General features: G+C 43.4%; 1 protein-coding gene across 12 annotated transcripts in view; it reads right to left on the bottom strand.

The window, feature by feature from the left end:
• Positions 1 to 297: 297 nt before the first annotated feature.
• The window catches only part of kcnma1a (potassium large conductance calcium-activated channel, subfamily M, alpha member 1a), a 107,090-nt gene continuing 84,892 nt past the window's right edge, over positions 298 to 22,495 (bottom strand). For 7 of the 12 annotated variants that reach the window (XM_062566425.1, XM_037465699.2, XM_062566422.1 and 4 more), the window contains 10 exons: positions 19,025 to 19,151; positions 17,680 to 17,904; positions 16,940 to 17,132; positions 13,611 to 13,724; positions 10,785 to 10,915; positions 8,988 to 9,182; positions 8,424 to 8,542; positions 7,850 to 8,074; positions 6,824 to 6,852; positions 298 to 4,809 (listed from right to left, as the gene is read on the bottom strand). In XM_062566425.1, coding sequence (XP_062422409.1) covers positions 4,658 to 4,809; positions 6,824 to 6,852; positions 7,850 to 8,074; positions 8,424 to 8,542; positions 8,988 to 9,182; positions 10,785 to 10,915; positions 13,611 to 13,724; positions 16,940 to 17,132; positions 17,680 to 17,904; positions 19,025 to 19,151 — 1,510 coding nt within the window. In that variant the 3' untranslated portion in view covers positions 298 to 4,657. The remainder of the gene's footprint in view (positions 4,810 to 6,823; positions 6,853 to 7,849; positions 8,075 to 8,423; positions 8,543 to 8,987; positions 9,183 to 10,784; positions 10,916 to 13,610; positions 13,725 to 16,939; positions 17,133 to 17,679; positions 17,905 to 19,024; positions 19,152 to 22,495) is intronic. The other 5 variants (XM_062566424.1, XM_037465704.2, XM_062566426.1 and 2 more) reach the window with 1 other exon arrangement.

Here is a 22,495-nt window from a genome sequence, read left to right on the forward strand (position 1 = left end):
TGAATTGTGTTGACATGCTATACAAATTTAATACAGTGAGAAATAAATGGTATGTTTTACATTATGTAACTCCAGGCTACAGCCGTAAACTGAAAATATGTTACATTTTAAATTGGGAAATACAACATATCCTAAAAACATCAATGAAATAATTAAATAAGTAAAATAGTCATACCTTGACTGTAATTAAGTACCATGATCTCCAGTGTTATGACCTAATGTCTAGAATAAAGAGTAGTGGAAGGTAAGTGAGGTAGTATAATAATAGAAGAAACATTGTCTTTGTAGGTGAAATAATAAAGAGGTTTAGAACACAAATACATCCATTTTAATTTGAGAAAATACAAAAAGAAACCATGTACAATCTATGTACAAACGTTTTGTACAAGACAGTAGATTTATCAGCAGATTATTTTTGACAGTCAGGTTGATCAACTCAGCACCATCAAATAATCAATGTATGCATCATATCTAGAACGCATCCAAACTAATTAGATCGCTATGTCAAACTCCTGTTTGCTGCAATGACAATGTGCCAACAAATCCTTTCTGAGATACGCAAGAGCAATGTCCTGATTCTTCCGAAACCCATAGGCAGCCAAAATAAATTAACCATATTGTTACTTTTCTCAAAAAAAAAGAAATTGCTGAATGCAATTTTAATGTATTGTTAAGACTTGAGACCCCCCCCTCCCATCCCCACAAGTTTTATATGTTCTATAATATCTATAACAATTCCCAGCAAATAATTTATCTGTCCATCCTTTACATCAACAGAAAATAGATAAACAAGAATAACGCAACATACTGCAACAGTTACGTATGACGCATCGTAGTCTTTCATTTGTTCAGTGGACGACAACACATGTGACGTTACAGGCGTGTGCCTCTACGTGCATCTTTCAGTCATCCATCACGAATAACACGACATAACACAAACGGGCAGCCTGTAACCGAGCGCGCACACACACACACACACCAGAGACCATGTGTGCGTGTGTGTGCGAGGTTTGATGACTGGGGGCAGACTGTCTGTCTGACCTCGCTCACCACCCCCCCCCCCCCCCTCCCCCGCGGACCTCCCGAATGCCACTTTTCGCTATAGTGGGACTTAATATGGGCCCTCCCCTTGACCGCTTGCACTGCCTGGCACTGCACTGGCATGGAGGCATTGATGGCTTGGATGTTCTCCATGCCAGTGCAGGACACCGTTGTCACAGTGGAAAAACACAGGTTTGGACGGAGCTCCCCGAAAAGCGAGCGCGTGTCCCTGAATGACTGAAGGATGCTTGATAACGAAACTCTTCATGGCACTTCAAAAAACACTCTAAAACTTTAGAGGTATACAATGCAAAGACCTAAAACATCTAAACAGATATATGACAAGGTGTGTGGGAAGCAGAGAAATACCTGCCTGAGTGCGTCGCACAGCAGGTTCAGGTAGAAAAAGCACAGTAATCAAGTGTAGTGAAAAGAAAATGGGGCATTACTTTGTGAGTTTATGTTAATGCCAGTTTGTAATATGTACTGTTTTATTTCTGAACAAGTCTATGTTTAAGTAGCTCACAAAATAATCTGTAAACAAATAATAAGCTGTTTTGACATGTTATGACAGATGAAAAGCTGACAAAATGGAATGTAAACCCTGTAATAACACAAAGTAATAAAAAAAGAAAAATTAAGGATGTAGTCTCTTTTAAACACCTCCGCTAAACTGGAGCTACCTTCCATCATTGTGATGGCTGATAAACCAGATGAAACTCTGCCTTTACTTTTCTCATTTGAATCCAGGATCTTTCATTTTCAAAGTACACATTTGTCTTTCTTTTTTTTTTTTTTTCAACACAACAATCAGTTTGTCGTTTTTATGTGTAAGGAGTCACTGCCATTATCAGATATTAATAGTTATTGTTCAGGCTAGCGAATATGCTATTAACAACCCAATTATACATACATTTTACTCACATTTTTTCTGCAAAAGAAATCTATTTGCTACAACGTGTGACAACAATGTAATCACAGTTCAAAAGTTCACTTCAGGACAATATGTGAGGCTTCAGTATAGTTGCACCACACCCAATAGACAGACATTGAAGCTCAGATAATTTTGTTCGAAAAGAAATGTGGCTTATATAATGGGTTGAATTTACACAAACATATTTAGGACAAAATTATTATTTTTTTTCTATTTTTGGGGGGGGATTATGTTTCTTTAGAGCCAATAGAGGAGAATCACTGCAATACACAGACAGCTTCTCCCTATCATATTTTGTGAAAAACATGTTTTAGCGAACACACCAACTTATCTTATCTCCAACTTATGAACCTAATTTAGGTCAAACAAATCTAATGAAAGTCATTCACTTGTGGTCTGCACACAGAGGGGGTGACTAACATCTCCCCAAATATCATTACTTCTCCACCCCGAACAACATTTACCGTCAACATATACTTACTCTTTCCATCTACATGTTTTCGCTAGGGATGCTTAGTAGTAGACGCATTATTTCCTAGATACGGCTTATCTTTGCAACTAAAACAGACGAGCCTTAATCTATTTCTACAAGCACTCAACAAAGCCGAGCTGCCAGGCTGAAGATGGTAGTTTCACAATGCAAATTAGTCTACGCTTTATTGGCTCCAGAGTGATGCAGTTTTCTTAAAGAGGGGCCATAGGGGATAAAAAAATATTTTGTTTTAATACAGCATGAAATAAATGGTGATTTTGTCAAACGCAAAATACTTTGATAGGCAGTTGAAATTAAATATATTTGTATCTCCCATAGTACTTTTCACATGGTTCTTGTCTAGAAAAATAAGTACAAATTGATTATGTTTGTGAAGACAAAAATAATTACGCTTAAATGTATAAACCCAACTACTTATTTGCATGAAGAATATGTATTAAGAGTACAAGGCTACCACCTCGATCCTCCTCTCCTCCGTTAAAGATGGATTTGGATCTATCAGTGTCGTTAATATGTGCAAAATACATGCTCATGTTGCACACAGGCTAGCATAAAGAACACTGGTTCCTCTCCAGTATCCTTATTAGCAGTCTGTGGCAATGTTGCATTTCCATCCAACTATGTTTGAGCAGTTCCCCGTGTTAAGAGGACCGAACACAGCAGCTCAACTCCTGAGAGTTCTGTGGCGTGTGACATCTGGATTGGCAACAGAGAACATCCAAGCGCTTCATTGCCTCTGTGCCAACCCTGTGCCAGGCAGTTGCTTTGGTCAAAGGAGGACCCATTATTGCCCACTTTCATGCAATATGTGGCATTTCTTCTACTCAGACATGACACTTTTGTAAAAGACCAAAAAAACTAAAAAAAAAACAATCAGAAAATACACCACACTTCTCGTGATCCCAAATTGTGCCGCAGCTATGGCAGCAAAGCGTCAACAGCGGACACGCAGCTGCTGTTTGTGTTGGATTTGCTCAATCACAGTTGGAGACTTTAGTTTTACTTTGATGCAACATACTAATTTTGTTTATAGATCCAAACCCTCTAGATTCTGTTTTGTTTTCCACCACGACTTCACCCACCTGCCGCTCCTTCCCAGGTGCACCATTAAATTCACGGTGATGGACCAGTTTACAGCACTGGTCAGGACGCGTGGGTGCGATGCACAAACGGACGCGCGCACGCACACACAAACACACACAGCGTGCACATAACGTAAATGATCCCAAAGGACAGCGTAAGTTGTTTTTTCCTCCTTCTCACATACTCAGGTTGATCGACAGCTCTGCGTCTGTAATAGAGGTGGCTCAGGCACATATCATGCAATAGGAGCTTAAAACAGAGTCACAGGCTTTATGATCTGACATATCAGCAGAGGACGTGTAGGTGCGTGGTTTGGTTTTTTTTTTTCAGTGCACCACTCTCTGTGTTCATAGACTACTGTTCTGCAGCATGATTGTTGCTCTGCAGGGCTGGAATGCTCTCACTCAACATGACGACGTCAACGGTGAAACTGTAAGCAATGACATGATTCCTGACAACCTTAGAACAACGACTAGCGAGCCTCCGAAACCAAGCAGCCTTCCCCCCTTTTCTTCATCGGGGGGGGGGGGGGGGGGGGGGGGTTTCTGGGTGTTCTGTCAAAAGAAACTTGTCCATTTTTAGTGCAAATAGAACAGAAGCGGTTGGGGGGACATGAAGTTGGTGAACCCAGTTGGTTTGACGCGAGGCATCTGGGTAGATCTTTGGGAGATGATATGATCAGTTTAACGCTGCAAACCTCATCCTTCGATAACCAGTCACATTAGCAATGGCGTCTGGTCACAGCATGAGGTGAACTATTGCAAAGAATTACAGGAAGTACTCTTTTTTTTTTTTATCAACTCTTAAAATAATTTCAAAAGGTGCTAGAGGGAAGGGGCTGTACAATCCTTAGTTGATTGTCATTATGTACATCACTATGGATACATTAATAAATAAAACGATGTCCAAGAGCATGGAGGTAACATCAAAGGTATACACATCAGAGGTCCTTTCCAATTTGGGCTTCTGTCCGATCCCTTCATTAGAAGAATGAATGAAGAGAAATATATCATCGTTATCATCATCATCAATCCTCCATGGGTGATCTTCCATCTCTCTTGAAAGAGTATATAGATGTCTGGTGAGTCAGCAAGGAAATGCCGTGTTCAGCATTCATCTTCAACTTCTCTGATTGGTGGAATCAGACTACTAGTGGATTTGTATTGGTTGACTTGGTTGGCCATTTGAGTGCTCATGGGCTTGATCTGAATGTTCCTTGTGTAGGTATTTTCTGGTTCATCTGTAAACCATTTCTTTTCTAAGAGAAGAAGAAGAAGAAAAGACAGGGTTAGTTTGAAACAGTATTTAACATTGGATTACTTACAACCACACTGCCTCAGATTATTGGATGGCAATAACAACAAACCACAAAGTGCAATTTGAATCGGTGTTCTGGTTCATTAAGACAATGGGATTTTAATATAATTCTAAAGTTATTGATCAGCGCTAAAGTGATTAAAGGACAAAATGTGTTACTTTCCCCTGCTGACTAGCCATGCAAATTCCTAAAGGGTTTTTCCCTGGTTGTGAGTAAGATTTTTGCACTGTTCCTGTAACAGACTGGTGTGTGCCAGCTGTCAGAAGTTTGTAAACTCGCTCCTAGCACTTCATAGGCGTCTGCTATGCCATTCGGGATGTCACTTCCTTTTGGGTGAGGTTGTGATACAAGACTTTACCTTGTGTGTGTGTAGCTGCTGGTATGTGCGTGTGTGTGTGTGTGTAGATGCGTGTTCATGTACTTCTGGGGTTGCACGTGTGGAGATTCATTTGCTTGAGCGTGTGTCAGCAAGCTGAAGGCTGCAGGGCCGAGTGTTAAAGCACACGCATTTGATGTGTAGAATTGTGCCTGAGGTGAAGCAAGATGTCTGCCATCTCTCTCTCTCTCTCTCTCTCCAGAGTCTGCTGCTGATACGGGGAACTCTGTGATGTCGCCTCAAACCACCAATGCAGGTGCACACGGTTACAAGGAGTTAACGCACATCCCCCTTCAATTTACACTTTAAATTAGTCACAGCTCCTACTTCCTCAGTTTGACCGTTGGCACAGGGCTGGATACTTTCTCAAAGTTCTGTGAACAAGTATTGGTGGCTTCAGTGGGATGTAAATAAGGCTGACCTACATGTGAGCTCTGGTCTGGGTTTGTCGAGGTAAGAAAACATGTTGGTACTCTGTTATTTATGCTGATGTCATTACAAAAATAATCAGCCGCATTTGAAGGTGCTTTCAAACCGTGAGTTTGGTTCATTAGGACCAAGTGGGGAAAAATAAGGAGAATTGTTGGACTTCAGTTCTGGTCCGATTCCTGTTCCCACTGATGTTTTACAATCAAACCAGAGGACTAAATGTTAAGTAACAGACTGACAGGGAACTTGGTGATTGTACAGTTTTCTGACGTGTATTGTTTATGTTTTTGGTATCACAAAGTTCCCAAATATATCATTAATTTGAAGCTATTAAAGTATTAGTATTATTAGACAGCAAATGGGCGCGTTTTAAAATGGATAATGACAAAAGCCCCATTTGTGCGTTCTAGGGAGACGTGCATCAGGCTTCTCTATAATAATTATTCAGGGCTTATTACTCTGGTTTCCCTGTCAAACATTTTTTAATGGTCCTAATGAACTGACAGTGCAAGCAACGTCAGATTGAAGATCAGCAGTTAGAATATCCTTTGAACTATTAATCAGAGAAAATACCTAATCTGACTATGCATAAGTGTTGATTTGGATAGATACGTTATATACACGGTATAATAAAGATCAATTAATTACAGAACAGCTATCACAATTAACTCCAATTAGTTGTGAAAGCACTCTAGATGTCTGCTACAGTCATCTGTTGGCATTCAATAGGAGTGAAGATGTACAAACACGCAGACCTCACACACAATGCATTCCATCTCAAGTCTAAAGAAATCATAAAAAGGCATGATAAATGACAAAAAAAATATATATTAAACTGGATTGGCCTGGGCAAAAAGAAAAGTCATATCATCATGTGAGTAACTGAGTAAAAGCACAAAGAAAAGTTTTTTTTGTGTCATCCTCATGCAAGGTGGAGATGGTTCTGATCGTGGATCAGGCAGGAGCAGCAACAGACATTGTGCTATCCAGATGAAAGCAAAACTTAAACTGAGGCATGGCTTACTTAACATCTGAAGAACGTAATAAATAAAACAAACTCCCCTCGTCATAACAATATCCAGAGGACATGGTTATGATCAGAACCCCAGGGTAGGTTGCTAAGTCATGCAGAATCGTTAACTTGCATACCTTGGCCCATTCTATTCATCCTTGTTGCACTTCAGAAAAAAAGGTAAGTAATCTACTGTAAGTGAGTAGTATTTACAGTCAATACACAAAAGAGTACCAGTACAACTAAGGCTTACATATTTATACTATATCATACATCTATAAGATGTATTGAAGGCTTATCATCTACCATCAAACAAATACTCGAGTATGATCATAACAAATCTGCATGCTTTTAGAATATGCCACAACTTGTTTTTTGTTGTTGGGGCGTATAGAATATATAACATGTGATTCAAATGTTGCCAGATTTGAAATCTTATAATTATAATTGTATTATAAACAGAACAGGAAAGACTGCTACCAATATGGACATGCAATAAAGCATTATAGATGAAAACATAATATCAACATTGCTAATAAGGGATGTTGTTATGAGTTGTTAACAGCTTCTGTTAGTCAAATGTGGCTTGTAATCAATATCAGCTGCAGTAGGTCTAAAACAAGCCGTCCATGATCAATGCACAATAATCATGTCAGTTAAATATCCAACAAAAAACAGTCAAACACTACACAGAGTGAAAGAGTTAGACAAAACGACCAAATATTAAGACAAACCACATCCTGAATGTGAGTAGTGTTGTATTTTGTGAATTTAATTGCGTGTGGTTGAGGCCTTTACTGTAACAACCGCCCTGCAGCCCCCCTCAAAATGCCACTGACTAAATTAGTGAAAAAAAATACTACAGCTCGTGACACTACAATAAAAGAGCTTTCCACCAAGCGAGTTTAAATATTTTGCTCATGTCACGTTGTGATTGCTGTGATGCCAGAGTGGATACCACATGCGGATGATCATGAAGGAAACGCACAAACACTGAGCAAAAATCACGCAAACAAAACCACAAACACACAACACAGTAATTATAAATGAATGCCTCAACACAGTCTGCATAATAACACAGAGACGCCTACAGAACACAGTTCAGGTCTAAAAGCACTAAGCATGCAGACCAAAAGGCCCAAAGAAGAGTCGAACGCACGTACTTCTGTTTGTCGCGCGACTCGCGGGTCTTACTGCTGCGGTTCTGCCGGTTGGAGGGCGGGATTGAGTGAACGGAGGAGCTCTTTTTGCTGGAGGAATGGGAGGAGTGGGAAGAGTGGGACAAGCTTGTCCGGGACTGGCCTGCATTGTGGTCAAACTGCATAAGGCAGAAGATCAGGTCTGTGGGCACGAGCTCAAACTCATAGGGTGGGTTCGTGATCACATACCTGCCCGGGGAAACAAAAGGTAGACAAGTTAAAGAGGTGATTATACCGTAGTGAAGGATATGTCAAAGAAACAGATTCAAGGTGTATGTGTAGTCTCTGTATTTCTTAAATTCAAGTTGGAATTTGTTATATTAACATAAGCATGCATATGAATGTGTGCTTTATGAAGACGTTTGGCTCTCAGGAAATGAAATTGTATGTAATTAACAGGAAGTAATCACCTAATAATTAGGAGTTAATAACATGGCAAATGTGGTAACAAGACATACTTGATGCCGTCTGATATTCAACTTAAAGCCCTACATCTGGTCCTTTTATTACGTCATGGTACTGTGGGCAGAAGTTGTACCGTTTTGTACACGGGCTCGGTGCATTTAGGTGAGCGTCTCTTAATCTGTAGATCCCAAAACACAACATGTTGTACGTCTTCAGTGCTTTACAGAATAAATCCCCGTAGCAACCGCCGTCCTGGTGAACAAACAGAACAAAGACAGCAAGAGTTCAGTGGGCAGGTCGCGGGATCTGTGGCAGTAAGCAATGCTCTCTGTGAAAGTGTAGTGGAAATGTAATGTTCCTGCGAGGGTATAACAACTGCTGGAAAGGCAGACTGTGCTAACCCTTCAGTGTTGTAAATGGTGCCATAACCGATCAAAGAAAAAGACTAAATGACTTTGACACTAGAAGTTCGGAACAACAATGACAAAAACCTGCAAAAAGAATCCAACCAAAAACAAACTCGGCGGCGTTCGTTGTTCTTTCTAAAGTCCTCTTCCCTCTCCACCCACTATGACCCGCTTGGCGTGATCCCCGCTCTTCACATCGGATTAAGGGGCCGCGAGGAGCAGGAAGCGGCCAGATGTGCGCTGCCGGCTGGTGCCAAAGCGGTGTCACCTTCGCTTAAACATCCACTTACCCCCAAGTCGGCAAATGGCCCGTCGTAGAGGGCGAGCTGGGCGACGCGACACCTGTCTCTATTCGCCAATGTCTGAGGTGTGCTGTAGCCGCCTCGCAGGGCGTTCTCCTCAGCCAGCAGGCCCTCGAGCTCCGGCGTGGCTCCCCCTGTAACCAGCGTCCGGATCAGCGTAAGGATGTTGTCGTTGAAGTATGTCTAGGGGAAAAGACAAAGGGGGATTATGGGTAAGCGGAGGCACGAGTAAGCAGGGTGTCAGATGTCCGCCGATTACGTCAACCCTCGACCTGTCGCTTCGCATGGAACTCTGTGGGAGCTGAGCGGGTGGAATTTTTCGACATTTATTATGTTTGAAAAATTGAAAAGAAACATATCTTTGTAGGATCGGCAGTCCTGTCATTCACTTTGACTGATACAAACACATGTGTTAAGTTCGGGTTTAACTCAATATACACACCTTGGAAAATCCACTAAACAGTAAATTTAATTAAAAGAGTTGATGTTGAATTTCATAAATGTTCACTCCCCTCCATCGTTTGGGTGTTTCTGTGTGTAATTGATCCATCCGCATTTATTATTACCTCTAGAGATTATCAATATTCATAATTCACTTTAGATTGATAAATAAGTTTTACTTATTCACTATAAAAATGAGTTTAATATACACAAATAGTTCATATTTGAGAAAAACATGCAAACATTTGCATTTTGATAATCCCATCATCACATTAAGTCAGTGGTCCCCAAACTAAGGCCCGCGGGCCGTATCTGGCCCGCCTCCACATTTGGCCCGGGCCCCCCTGCATTAAGTCAAACAGGACATTGACAGAGCACTATATTTTTCCTCTAGAAACACAGATCCACACACTGTCGCATGTCTTCTCCTGAAACAGCGATTTGACTGCGCTCGGCGGGGGGTGGGGGGTGGGGGGTGGGGGGGGGGTTCGGGGGTCAGCTACTCTTGTCCCCGGGGCCAATCGGGACCCGCCTTTGCCGCCGCGCGCGGAGACAGCCGATGTCACTCGGCAGCCGCGCCAGAGTGACGGCTCCTCTCGCTGGGCCTCTGTCAAGCCCGCAGAAGCCTCATGATGGATGAGCACTGTCCATTAGCCGGCCTCACCTCTGACCGCTTCCAGGCTACAGCCGACAGGCGGCTCTACTGCGCGCTCAGCTCCGCTCTGTGCGCCCCTCTGACCCCTAACCCGCCGAGAGCTCTGCTGGAAGTGAGCCATCACAGCACCGAGGGGAAACCACAGCGAGAAGGACGGTGGGGGGGCGATTTTTTTTTGTACCTCATCTCCTCGGAGACATTTCTGGCCTTTGTCATTTTCATTACGCTAACCTTCAACACTTGCTTTGTAAAAAGATCCTAAAAGTTACATTTATAAAACACACTCGAGATGAGTTGTGATGCCAACAGTGGATCTGACTGAATGTGATGAATCTACCGTTCCATTTCACAGAGCAACTTCTGCTTTCCTGAAATATTTCGAAAACATTGCATCTAAGGACACTCTTTTCTCGACTAGGGAAGCATTTGATTTCACGGTTTCAAAATGCGAAGGCCATGCGTCTCAGTCTGACTCACTTTGTGGTCTCCTCTTCCCCTAATCTCAAAGTTTCTTACATTGCAACAACATGCAATCGTTTACCAGCATCTCCAAGTACCTTTTTGAATTCTGAATAAGCTGAACAAACATCCAAATGATAAAAAAAATATATTGCAAAATGCATGATTTAGAAAAGTGATTTTGAAAGAAAAAAAAGCACACCGACACAGAGAGGGTGTTGAGGACTCACTGCGCTCATCAGGGAGTCGAGTACACTGACAGCAAAGGCGGTGCCGCAGGCGAAGGGCTGAGTGAGATACAGCTCCGTGTCTGGGTCGTCATCATCATCTTGGTCCAGGAACTGAACGTTTGAGTCGTTCACTGACAGAGGGGAGGGAGGGAGTTAGAGATGGGCACGGTGAAGAGGCATAAGCCAAACACACAAAGTCATCAACACGCCACACGGCTGGGGACGAAAATACGGCTTATTTAACTTGCATTTGAAACCATTTGGATACGTTGGAGTAAAGCAACAGAAATGTCGTAGGTTCATGGGTATCCAGGTTCGAAATGTAATGTAACATTAGATGCACATTATATTTCGCTTTTACATTCCTGCACATATCTTTAACAGCACAAATTAAAATGCATTTCCTTTTCAGTGTTAAAAAAATATTTATGTATATCCAGCATTTTGGATGTTGAATCTAGAATATAACACATGCAGGATGCATCTAATGCATTAAGACAAACTAGGACTGTAATATATACTACCATAATATGCATACACAGTAATAACCATTGTAGAAGTCTCAAATTCTGAATAGAGCCTACGTGGATCCTGCATAAGGCATTAGTACCTCAGTAGCCACTGTATCTTGATATATTTTAACACAAACAAACAGACACACTTTGAGTCAAGAGACAGTGACCAGTCTGTGGACTGCTTAAAGATTACAATGGAGACTTTAACAATGGCTAAAATGTCACTTTAGAAAAGCATGCACTTACATATTCATGCTATGTACTGTGTGAGTTTTCCTTGATAAATGTGTTTGTCACATCATCACCGCAAATATACACAGCAAATATTTACCTTTGCCCTGAAAGTCAAATTAAATCCCAAAGACAACACACTTTTTTATGTCATGCTAAATAATAAAAAGTAGTTCAGCAAGATGGCACAGTGTAAATGAAAATCACCAGAGACTGAAATAACCCATATTTTGTGTGTCTCGGTGTGTAGGTGGGGAATAATACACAAACGGCTCTATTAAATAGCATTAAAACGAGCGTCAAAAAAGTTTCAGTTTGTTTCAGTCTGTAGCTTCAGAGATATGAGCTGAAGGAGAAACAATAAAACTGGAAAATACATTTTTTTTTAAATACAGCTTAAAAGACGGTTTGATCTCAAGTTTTGTGTTTTCCAAATCAGATTTCTTCCCTGCTGCTGTGGAACAGAAATGTCAGTCAGAGAGACAACAGGCTGATGCAAACAGGCCTGGGCCAAAGGAATGAATGGGGAAAGAAGGGCAGGAGGGGGGGGGTGATGGGCAGGGTAGCCTTGCTATGAAAACAGACACAAGGACAGGCTGAGCATGATCAAAAGCTTAGCAATGCACTGCAAATACAACTGGAGTGTGTGTGTGTGTGGGGGGGGGGGCAGACCCAGAAAACAAAACAACTTAAAAAAAAAACAAGACAGTCAATTTCAACCAGAACTGAGAATAAAAATGTGTTCAAAGTGAAGCCACGGGAGCAGCGAGGGCCTTGACTGCAGCCAGATAAATCAAGAGCAGCTGATGAGGAGCCGAGTGAACGAGGGGCCCGACGGCAGCGGAGGACGGAGGACGGGCTTACCAGGCTGCGTTAGCATATTTGTATGTTGCTTACACTTTTTCTCTCTTCCTGACACACTAAAACCAATGGCAGTAGTTTGCCAGGTTTAGCTACTGGTGATGAGACGCAGATGGAGGGGTGAACGAGTTCCAAAGACAACAACAAAGGCCATTGACCGTGTCGTCCTGCAGAATTGACTCCGAGACATGCGTGGTTGTCCCCTATACGAAAGTAGGGTACTCTGGATTAAAGGGCACAGTCGATACAAAAGGCAGAGCTGTCACGCTGCTGCACCACTACAACTAAAAAATAAACATTGATCATGCAACTCAATGTGTTACAACAAGCCTTTAATCTGCGCCTGGCACTGTAAACTGAACGTATGACAGTATGATTACAGTATTTGGTCCCAGTCCAGACAGGCAGCCACTGTGTCCATTGCACGTAACCCTGGAGCTTCCAGACTGTGAGTCTCGGACGGCAACCGATCCGAACTCCAACATGGGCAGCCTTTAGTTTTGAGGATTACGCATGCAGTCAACAGTCTAATGGGAAAGGCTCTCTGCAGTGCAACGGTTGGCAATAACGGCCTTTTCTTAGCTGGCATCATGCTCCATTGCTCCCTAATTGGGTCAGGGGAGACAGAGTAGCCAGTCTCTGGTGCTTTAGAAGGCCCCTCAGAGATCTGAAAGTTTCATGAGTCCCCAACCCCAGTGGGAATACATCCACTGCCATTGTTATTAATAAATGTACCCATCTTGCAACCGAGGCATTTTTTTCTTTCTCCCCCCCCCCTCCACCTTTTCACTTTCTTCCCCTTTCTACCTCTCGCACCCTCTCCATCAGGCCATGTTTTGTGCATTAGTGGACAAAAGCAGGACATGTATGTATACATGTCAAAATGCCTGTCTAACGCCTCCACGCGGTCTCCTTAACGTTTATATTTTTCAGTCCTCGCGGCTAAAATGAACACAAAAGCGATCCCGATCCAATATTTCAAAATATAAACCTGAGTTGGGTATAGCTGTGAAAGGTTGAGGGGTGGGTGGGTGGGTGGGAGGGGGGGTCGACACCACATTCCTCCGGTTTGACCTTGACCTTGAGTTGGAATGTTTGGTAGCAGCATGATATTCAAGCCTTGAATTATCAGCTTTATGTGTCTGATGTCGGCCAATCGGTTGTCCCTGGGTATAGCGTGCAATATGGGCATTCCAGGTGTGTGTGCAAACGGCATTACCTAGTTCTGTGATGATGGGGATGTTGGAGCCGGTGGTGACAGAAGCCTGACGCACAAAGCCATGTACTGGACTGCTGTCTGGAGATGACCTGTCCATTCCAGGAGGCGTGAAACCTGAACAACAAAACGGATTCATTGGAGATCAGCCCATCATCCTCGGCCTGACGAAGGCAAAGCGAGACAGCGCTAACAGAGAGCAGTCGGCTTGAGAAAAAAGGGTGTTTACGATGGTCACAACGGGTGCTTGTAAGCTTGTAACGCAGTCTTATACCCCATGGAACCATAAATAACCTTTCAAATACAATGATTTACTGTAATTAGGTATTTGAATACAAATAGTCACTGAAGATTTCAGGATTTAAACAAATGTTTGTCTGTGTTGCTGCCATTTCTGCTTGTAATATTTAAATCAATTCAATACAATACATTATGATAACTGCTGAGGTAGTTCGGCTAAATGAAATACCGGATGTCAGTTCATCAAAATGGATGAACAAAGTAGGTTTAGCTATTTGAGCTAGATTTAAAAATATATATATACATTGTTTATTGGTAGGTAGCTCTCTACAAATATTGTCCTTCCTACTATTATTTCTCATTTCTTCTGTTTTAACTTTACTGATGGTACCATAAACTTAATTTTATTAAAAGGTAAACAAACTACAATCAAAAACACTAATAAGTGTGTTCACTGCAGAGATATCATAAGATGGGGATGTGCACTGGGACTCACTACCAATAGCATTAAACATAGTGCATGTCAGCTCACTCAGCATGTTGAGATTCAAATGTGTCGACTGACTAAAAAAAAAAAAAAAAAAAAAAGGAGGAGGAGAAGGCTAAGTGAACAAGGCGCCTGCCTAACATCGCAGTACGGATACGGTGCTTTTAGGGGTCATCTAAGACATATTTAGCATTCACATCACTCCATCAAGGGACAGGCATAAATTTTAAATGTTGTTCATTTTGTCACAATAAAATCGGTGAAGTGGATCCTGAAAACCTTTTATCGGAAATGGCGTGGCTCAGGATCATGAAATACAAGTCCAAGTGACAGGAGGATGAATTCACATGACTTCACATTTTTGCATTTCCTCAAAGTGACAAGTAAACACCTTAAATCTGTGATGCTATATGCATAATGCATCAACTGTGTTTTGACATCCATCATTTAGTGCTGACTACAGCAAAATACCAGCTTATAGTGCATCCACCAAGGAAACATAATGCAGGGAATATATTCAGGTCACAAAGTTTTAAAAGGATTGCAAATTTTCAACGTTGCTTTGATTACAAAAGGGATCTCCCAGCCCTTTCAACAGAACCCCCCCCCCCCCGCCCCAAAAAAGATAACACTTAAGTACACGGCAGGAAGCACACACTGAACTGAAGCATGGGTAATCATAACTCTTGTTATACCAATTATTGAACTTGGAAATGGTAGAGGTTTGACACTCGGAGTCAGCCGGGGAGTGTGAGCTCACACAGTGAAAACATCATTCTGTCCATGTCCTTAAAGGATGATGTTCACTCAACTGGAGGGTGACAGCAAATGTTTGGATAAAGCCCCTAAAACACTGCTCTTATTGTATCATAGAGAACACCAAGACAGCAGAGAGATCTAGAAGAATAGCTTTCTGTTGTGCAGCAGCAAAGTATGAGCTGAGCTGTCTTCAAAACCCGTGACAAACAACTCAAAAGTTGCAACGTGAGCCCCGAAAAGAGAGCCGTACGTCTTCCCATGGCAGAGTAAGATTACTGCAAAACCAGAGGACCTCATTTGTCTAGTGTCCTGATCATAGGAGCCTTCTAAAAATGTGTCTATGACAATATACTATACACTATTCCTGCATTGCTTTATGCAATTATTACAATAATTCCCCCCCCCCCCCCCCCCTCCCCCTTTGTTTTCCTTGTGTTACATACTTTTGAATGGAACATTTTGGAAGTTAGGGCACAAGTTTCTTCTAGCCAATAACAGAGAAGCGTCTGAACAACATGCCTCATCGCACACGCCCTGGGTCTCCTCACCCGGGAGGCTGCAGCGTTGTGTGTCCTGTGACTATGTACAATAGGCAAGTGAGATCTGGGTTACATGCCCTCTTACCCCTGTAGCCCCCCGGGCACCGCGATGCTCTGTGGTCGACTAGATGCTCCAGCAGCTGTGAGCAGCTCTCCCCCAGGAAGGCCCACGTTTACTTATTCATTAGCGCCTTCTTGTATTAAATTCCACAGACAGTATCTGAATAAGAGCATCGGTCGGAGGACAAAATCCCCAAAGCAATACCTATGATACAATAGCAATGTCTACAGTGCGTGCCGGTGCTCATGCATGCATGATTGCATGTCACTGTGGTGTGCGTGTGTGTGTTTTCTAAAGTGAAGTATTTATCACTGAAATGGGTGGTTGATGTAATACCCAATTATTGATGACAATAGGCTCCATCCATCGACCCTGGGAGAGGATATAGACGAGGTTGTTTCCATATTGAGTTGGCTTTTCCGTGAATACTGCTCCCCAGAGTGGTATGCTCTAAGATTTACCCCTGCTTATTGTTCCTTGGTGGCACTGCTATCGACAGCACATCACTCACTGGTGGCTGGAGAAATAACAGCATTGGCATTCTCCTAAAACACGCGGAAGTGCGCCGCACTAAAAGAAATAACGGCCTCTTGAACCTTCAACTTTGATTTGTATTTACAACAGTCACCGCGGTGGCATTAAATAGTACGGAGCTCAAGGCACGTCAGGCCTTTTTGGGCTGATCATAAACTGAGGATCACCCGCGCGGATGTGCGTGGATACGGCCTGCCCTGCTGCTTGTGCACCACGCGGCCGTGCAGCGCACGTGCATTCGAACGCCAAGGTGCGTGCGTGCATATGTTGCTGTTTTGTTCTGACTAATGAGGAGCAGCTGAATTGGCCTGCCTGGTGATTTGTACTGGCTGCTTAATGATGATGAGGCCTGATGGGATGCCAGGTTCGTGTGTTTGTCTGCAAACATCAACAATCTGTTCCAGACGACGTGCCAGACACCAGATCAGGGGGAACAACGGCGAATGACACAGGCATGTTGATTACATCATTAAAAAGTATTATCAAGGCGGTTTAGCAGCATGTAATTACCAGGGACAACACCAAAACCATCAGAAAACCTTGTGTAGTGAACACTCTTCAGAGCCCAGATGAGGCTTTCAAACACTTCAGTACAGTAAAGTCTGTCATAGTTACCAAAAAAGGGCTTCAATAAAGAGTACTCGTCCCTGAAACAATATCTGTCCGCCTTTTGGGGCCCAGCGTACAAGCAGAGCAATGGGACACTCCTTACCTTGGGAATTAGCCTGCAGGACCCCAATGCTGTCATCAAACTGCATTGATTTGATGTTGAGCGACGCCAAGATGCATTCCTTATCCTGCAGTGAGGTATCTTCAATATTGTTCTGATTGGCTGACAGTATTACGCACATGTCGCAGAGGTTGATGTTGACAGCCCTTAAATCTGCCCGGCTTAATGGCGTACCCTTTAGGGTGAGGAGAACAGAAGAGGAGAGCAAGACAGAGAGAGAGAAGGCAGAGGACAGACAGACATTGGGGAGAGAAAAACAAATTTAAGAAGTGAGCCGAGTGGAGCTTTGGGAAATTGGTTAACAAGTATTCTTGTTTTGAGGCGATGGCATTCCACTGATCTAACTGGGCATCGGAGAACCACATACGCAGACTTTCTAAAGGCTAGCCTTAGCTGAGGGGCAGTGTTTGGGCTCCTCCTCTGATCATCAGTCAGGCCCGACCTAACAAGCTCTAAGGCCGCAAGCCGTGCCATCTGTGATGGGCACTGCAGCTGCAACACACATAGACTCCATTTTGGATGTGCAGGATGTGTCACTGCTCTGGATGGGGGGGGGGGGGCACTACGCTCTCATGGAGTGATCATTCAATTGAGTAATGTGTGATCGAATCAAACTGACAATCCCTCTCAGGATTCCAATGTCCGTGCAACTCAAAATGTCAATGCCTCGGTGGTAACAGAGAATCTGGGTTAAACGTGAACAGTGAACCGGTGACACTCACAGGTAAGATGGAGACTTTGGGGAAGTTGTGTAAAGTCTCCCACTCTCTTCGCAGGTAATCCAGCGAGCCCACAAACACTATAGGCTTAAGCTCGTGGTAGTGGAAATTGCTGGCTCTCAAAGGCATCACCAAGTTTCGCAGCCCCACCAAAGCGGACGTGACATCCCCAAATATACAGACCACCACATGGCCGCTCAGTACTGTCATGGAGGCTTCACTCCGGGTCTGCAGGGAACAGAGGGACATATAGGGAAGAGGGAGTAGAGCGGAGAGAAAGGGATTAGGAGGAGCGCGGGCAGACACGGCAGGAAGACACTCACAAAGACCAACGCGAGATTGCAGAAAGGAAGAGAGTGAAGAAAGTGCCCCATAGAAGTGGGGACTCGGTAAAGGTAAAACATTCCAGATTCAAGCGCATTTAAAAGTCTGTTATAAACTGTTATAAACCCGTGTTAAATAGTTTGTTAACCAAGTATTCGGCGATTTCTATATTTAATCATCATAACACAAGTATACGAGTTTGGTTAACCACTATTTTGTTTATAAACAGTTTATTGGATCACCAGAAACAGGAAGTGCACCGGACAAAAACACGTGGTCCTGTCTGAAAGGGCAGCGGATTCATTCGGGCGCAGAGAATGCAGTTTGTAAGACTTGGGGCACTTACGACTAGGACCCTGTCTTGAATCAGAGAGGTAGAAATAAACAAAGATTCTCGATTGTATGAGTGGAAAGAAAACAACGCAACGCCCTTCTTTCTGTCGTCGGTCGAAGCAGCTCGATGAGCAGTTTTAACTAAACTAAACGCTACTATGATTCCAGTGGGTTTGAACCAAAAACGGTATCTTTTTTTAACTGGAAACATTAAAACGTAAAATTAAGTAAAACACGATTCCACGGCTGCAAATCTCTCAGCAGCCGATCTGTTGGATAAAACATTCTTGATTATCCACATTTCTAGAGGTTTTCTGGTGACCCATCTTCCCTTAAATGTCTTCTGTGTTACATTTGATTTAGACAGGGTTAACCCTCCCCAAACAAATGTGCACTGACATAAAATGCTTACAAACTGCCTTGTTAGAAAGTCTGAGCAAACTCATGCTTGCCGTCATGAAATACTCTTTACGGATCCTTGGCGGATATATATAAAGAAAATCAATAAACTCACCTTGAAACAACAGAGAGGCAGTGAGAGAAATATCATTTCACATTAGTATGTAATTGTGTTACCACAGTAGTGAGGGGAAACTCCTGAGGATACTTACTTTAAAGTTCTTTATTGCATATGTTAAATATGCATAATGTTTTAGAGGTTTTGCAGTTACACAGTCGCTGTCCCACTCACCAGGATTACTTTTTCGATGTCTTTTGATGGGCACCAGTGAAACATCCCTGTCGAGTCATACCTCTTCACGCTCATGTCCATGCCCTCCATCTGGTCATTCCCGGGAATGACAAGAGGGTCGTGTCGACTGGAAAGAAACAAAAAAACAGACAAATGTATTTATTTTGCACCATTTTGCAAATGAAGTGGTAACGGGGGAAAGAGACAAAAGAACCAACTGGGTTTCTTGAGCTCTACACACAATGTGTCAAAGACCCATCACGTTCAGTCTTTGTCTTTCTGCTCCCCTGCATACTGTAGGTCCAATAGCTACCGTGTATTTCCTCTATTCCTTCATGTCAATTCATCAGGAAAGGCCCGTGTGCTCGCTGTGGTGCAGGGAACAGCGAGGCTTGAGTGCTAGTGACTCAATGGGGTAACAACACAAGGCCAATTACCAGCTCTTACCCTCTCCTCCGGCTTCTGACTGAATAGTAAAAGCTCACAGGCTCTCACTTTAAATATTTCAGGAATTTGCCCAATCACATTTTGCTTATCCTACTGATGGCCATTAATGTTTCAGCAGCATGTCACAACCAAACAGGCTAATCCACAGCAGTGTGCTGCTGAGTTTTATCCAGTGTAACACTGACCATGAAAGGGCTCCTGTCAGTCCTATTACATCGCCTCTCTTGTTCTTGCATCTATCCTGAACGAAATGTTCTTACGGCTCCTCTGAAAGCAATCCATAATATGTGAGAAAAACACATTGAGTCGAGATAACCGGTAGAGCTGTAGACAAGTGCCATTTCCAAAAAGAACCGCGCTTGCTTTATAGCAATGCAAACGTATAAGGAATAAATATAATTAATGGAAATCGTGGGTAATATGGGAGAAGACATCCCAAGAATCTGACATACATCTCTCTCACTATCACTCTCCCTATACTCTATCAACACTGTCATTCAGTGACAAGGCTTTGATGCCGTCTCTCCCCTCAACCTCCATTTGCAGTTGCATACCTATGCGGGAAAAAAGAGGGAAAAAAGCTGTCAATTAGTCTCCCCCCCCCACTTATTTCTCTCTCTCTACCTTCCCTCTATCAGTTAGTGCAGGTGATAATAACACTGACAGCATTTAGTGTTTTTACGCTCAGCCTGAATCTTTCATCCAGAGCCTCGTGTTGCGCCAATCAACTCCACGGAGCCACCCCCCCGTCGCCCCCGTCACTTCAATCTGCTCAGCTGCGCTCGCCTCCACACAGGGGCTGACTGGCGCATGCGGGCGGGCTGCTCGCTGCAGCTCGCTCTGCCAAGACAGCTATCGTTCACAGGGCTGTCAGCGGCGTGACTGGCAGCCTGTCACGGGCTCCACACACCTCCTCCTTCTTCCCTCTGCCTTCTCCCCGCCTCGGGTCGAACCCACCCACCCCCTCCCCCCAAGACTGAGGGGGAGCAGGCATGACTGTCTGTGCCACGGTGCCACGCCCAGGGGAGATCAGCTGCAGATGATGCGGTGACATCTTCCGCGGCAGGATGCGCGATGTCCTCAGTCACGAACCGTCAAAAAGGTTTGGGGTGGGGGGGGCGGGGGGGGGGGGGGGGGGCAATGCAGCTAGTTTAGCATGGTCACCGCGGGACACTGGCGACTGGCACGTTATTTGACGCGGGCCGTGGCGTGGAGCCGGTGTGCAAAGCGTGACTAAACGTTACACACAGTACTACACAACAAACATAACACACATTTTCCCACCCAAGAATATAATCACTATTTCAAAATTGAATAAATTCACAGTTCAGATTGCAAAACAAACACTTTCCCTGGGCAAGATTTTATCTGATGGACTCTTATATAGGACAAATATTTCCCTTGCAGCATGTCTCACACCAGTGTCTCACCCTCTCGCTTTCTCCCCTCTTCAGAATATATTTCAAACAAACAGAGTTGAGTTATTCCAGTGTATCACTCTGCAGTCACAGACTGGGGATGGGCCTGCTCCCCCAAATCCCTCTCTGACTACGAAAAGGGAGCCGCTTGCTTTGAAAATTTTCCCCATCATGCAAACTGACAAAGGCATGCTTTTCAAAAGCCCAGAGCCAATCTGTTGATCATTATTTATTTACAAAGGCCTTCAGGCTGCGAGTCCTGTAAAAACCATACTTGATACGTAGGCGCGCTCTCTCGCTGGCTCTCTGCTATGTTTTCCCCCTCCTTGATTGTAGAATAAAGCATCCCTAAGGCTACCTCAAACAGTCACTTTTCATTGTGCATAAAATCCACCTTGTAAAACTGTTTAATATAAATGCTGTTATATGTTGACAGGGGCAGCTGTGAAGGGGGGCTGTAAGACTGTGATGGGTAATTTGATGTTTTGCTGAGGGCTAAGACTGGGAAAAAAAAAATCTACACCTATAACAGAGGACCTGTCATCCCAGTACCCAAGAGCCAGCAGAATACAAAAGCACCCCTAAAGCACAGAAAACTTTGACACCGCTTTGAAGCGTTTTCAAAACTGAGTAAATAACTCGCACGAATTATTACCACGGCGAGATCAAAGCGAAGATGCATATATTACACTGCAAACCATCTCCTAAGCAGAAAGGGAAGAGAAGAAAGGGTTTTTGTGCTCCAAGTTGGGCAAAGTAAAGAGGCTTTTTAAAAAAGCCGTTTGCTGGAAATGTGCCAATGTGTAGCTGGTGTTGTTGCAGCAGTCGTCTCCCTTTGAGCAAGGGCATCTGAAAGGATGCTCGACTGAAGGTTATGACTTTGTGTCGGGCTAATGGTTCGGCAAGTGTGAAAGATTATTAAGTGCGCGTTTTGCGCAGAACTGAGGGGGAGGCCGACTAGTAAACTTAAAGTTCAGAAGGAGGATCTCTGCCTGAGGGAAGCGAGCAGGAGCAACATACTAAGAAAATTGAAATGAATGTAAACAAAATACATGAAAAGCCCATTAATGATCAAAAAAAGATATTTGACTATGTACAATTGATTTTTTTTTAGGGGGAGTCTTGGGAATTTTAAATTACACTTAAAATGATTTATTTCTCAGCAAGTCAGATAAGGAGTTTCTACTGCACTGCCGCTTCTCTGCGTAAATAATAACAGTGACAAGTGTTTGTGACAAAAGCCAAACGGCTCTCTTTTCAGACTTTCCTACTGTAAAGTGGTGGCGATGACAACCACAACACTTCCGGTGATTATGAGTGGTGCAGCGTAGCCATGAACGTGCCTGTCCTGTTAGATCTTCCCCATCCCTCCTTTTATCCTGCCCTCCTGAATCCGGCACCCCCCCCCCACCCCTTTTTATCTTTCAAAATCAATTAACAGCATTTTAATTCCTCAGGACAGGATAAAAGGAAGGTAATATTTGAATTCATATTTGATTGCGATGATACATCTCACATATGGCCTTAAGTACCAGAAACAGTACTCACAGGGGTTCCCACAATGGAGGAGTAGCCCCAGGGCAAAGTAACCACGCAGGTCGCTGTG

The sequence above is a fragment of the Pungitius pungitius genome, chromosome 13 (assembly GCF_949316345.1).
Source record: "Pungitius pungitius chromosome 13, fPunPun2.1, whole genome shotgun sequence".
Lineage (NCBI taxonomy): Eukaryota > Metazoa > Chordata > Actinopteri > Perciformes > Gasterosteidae > Pungitius > Pungitius pungitius.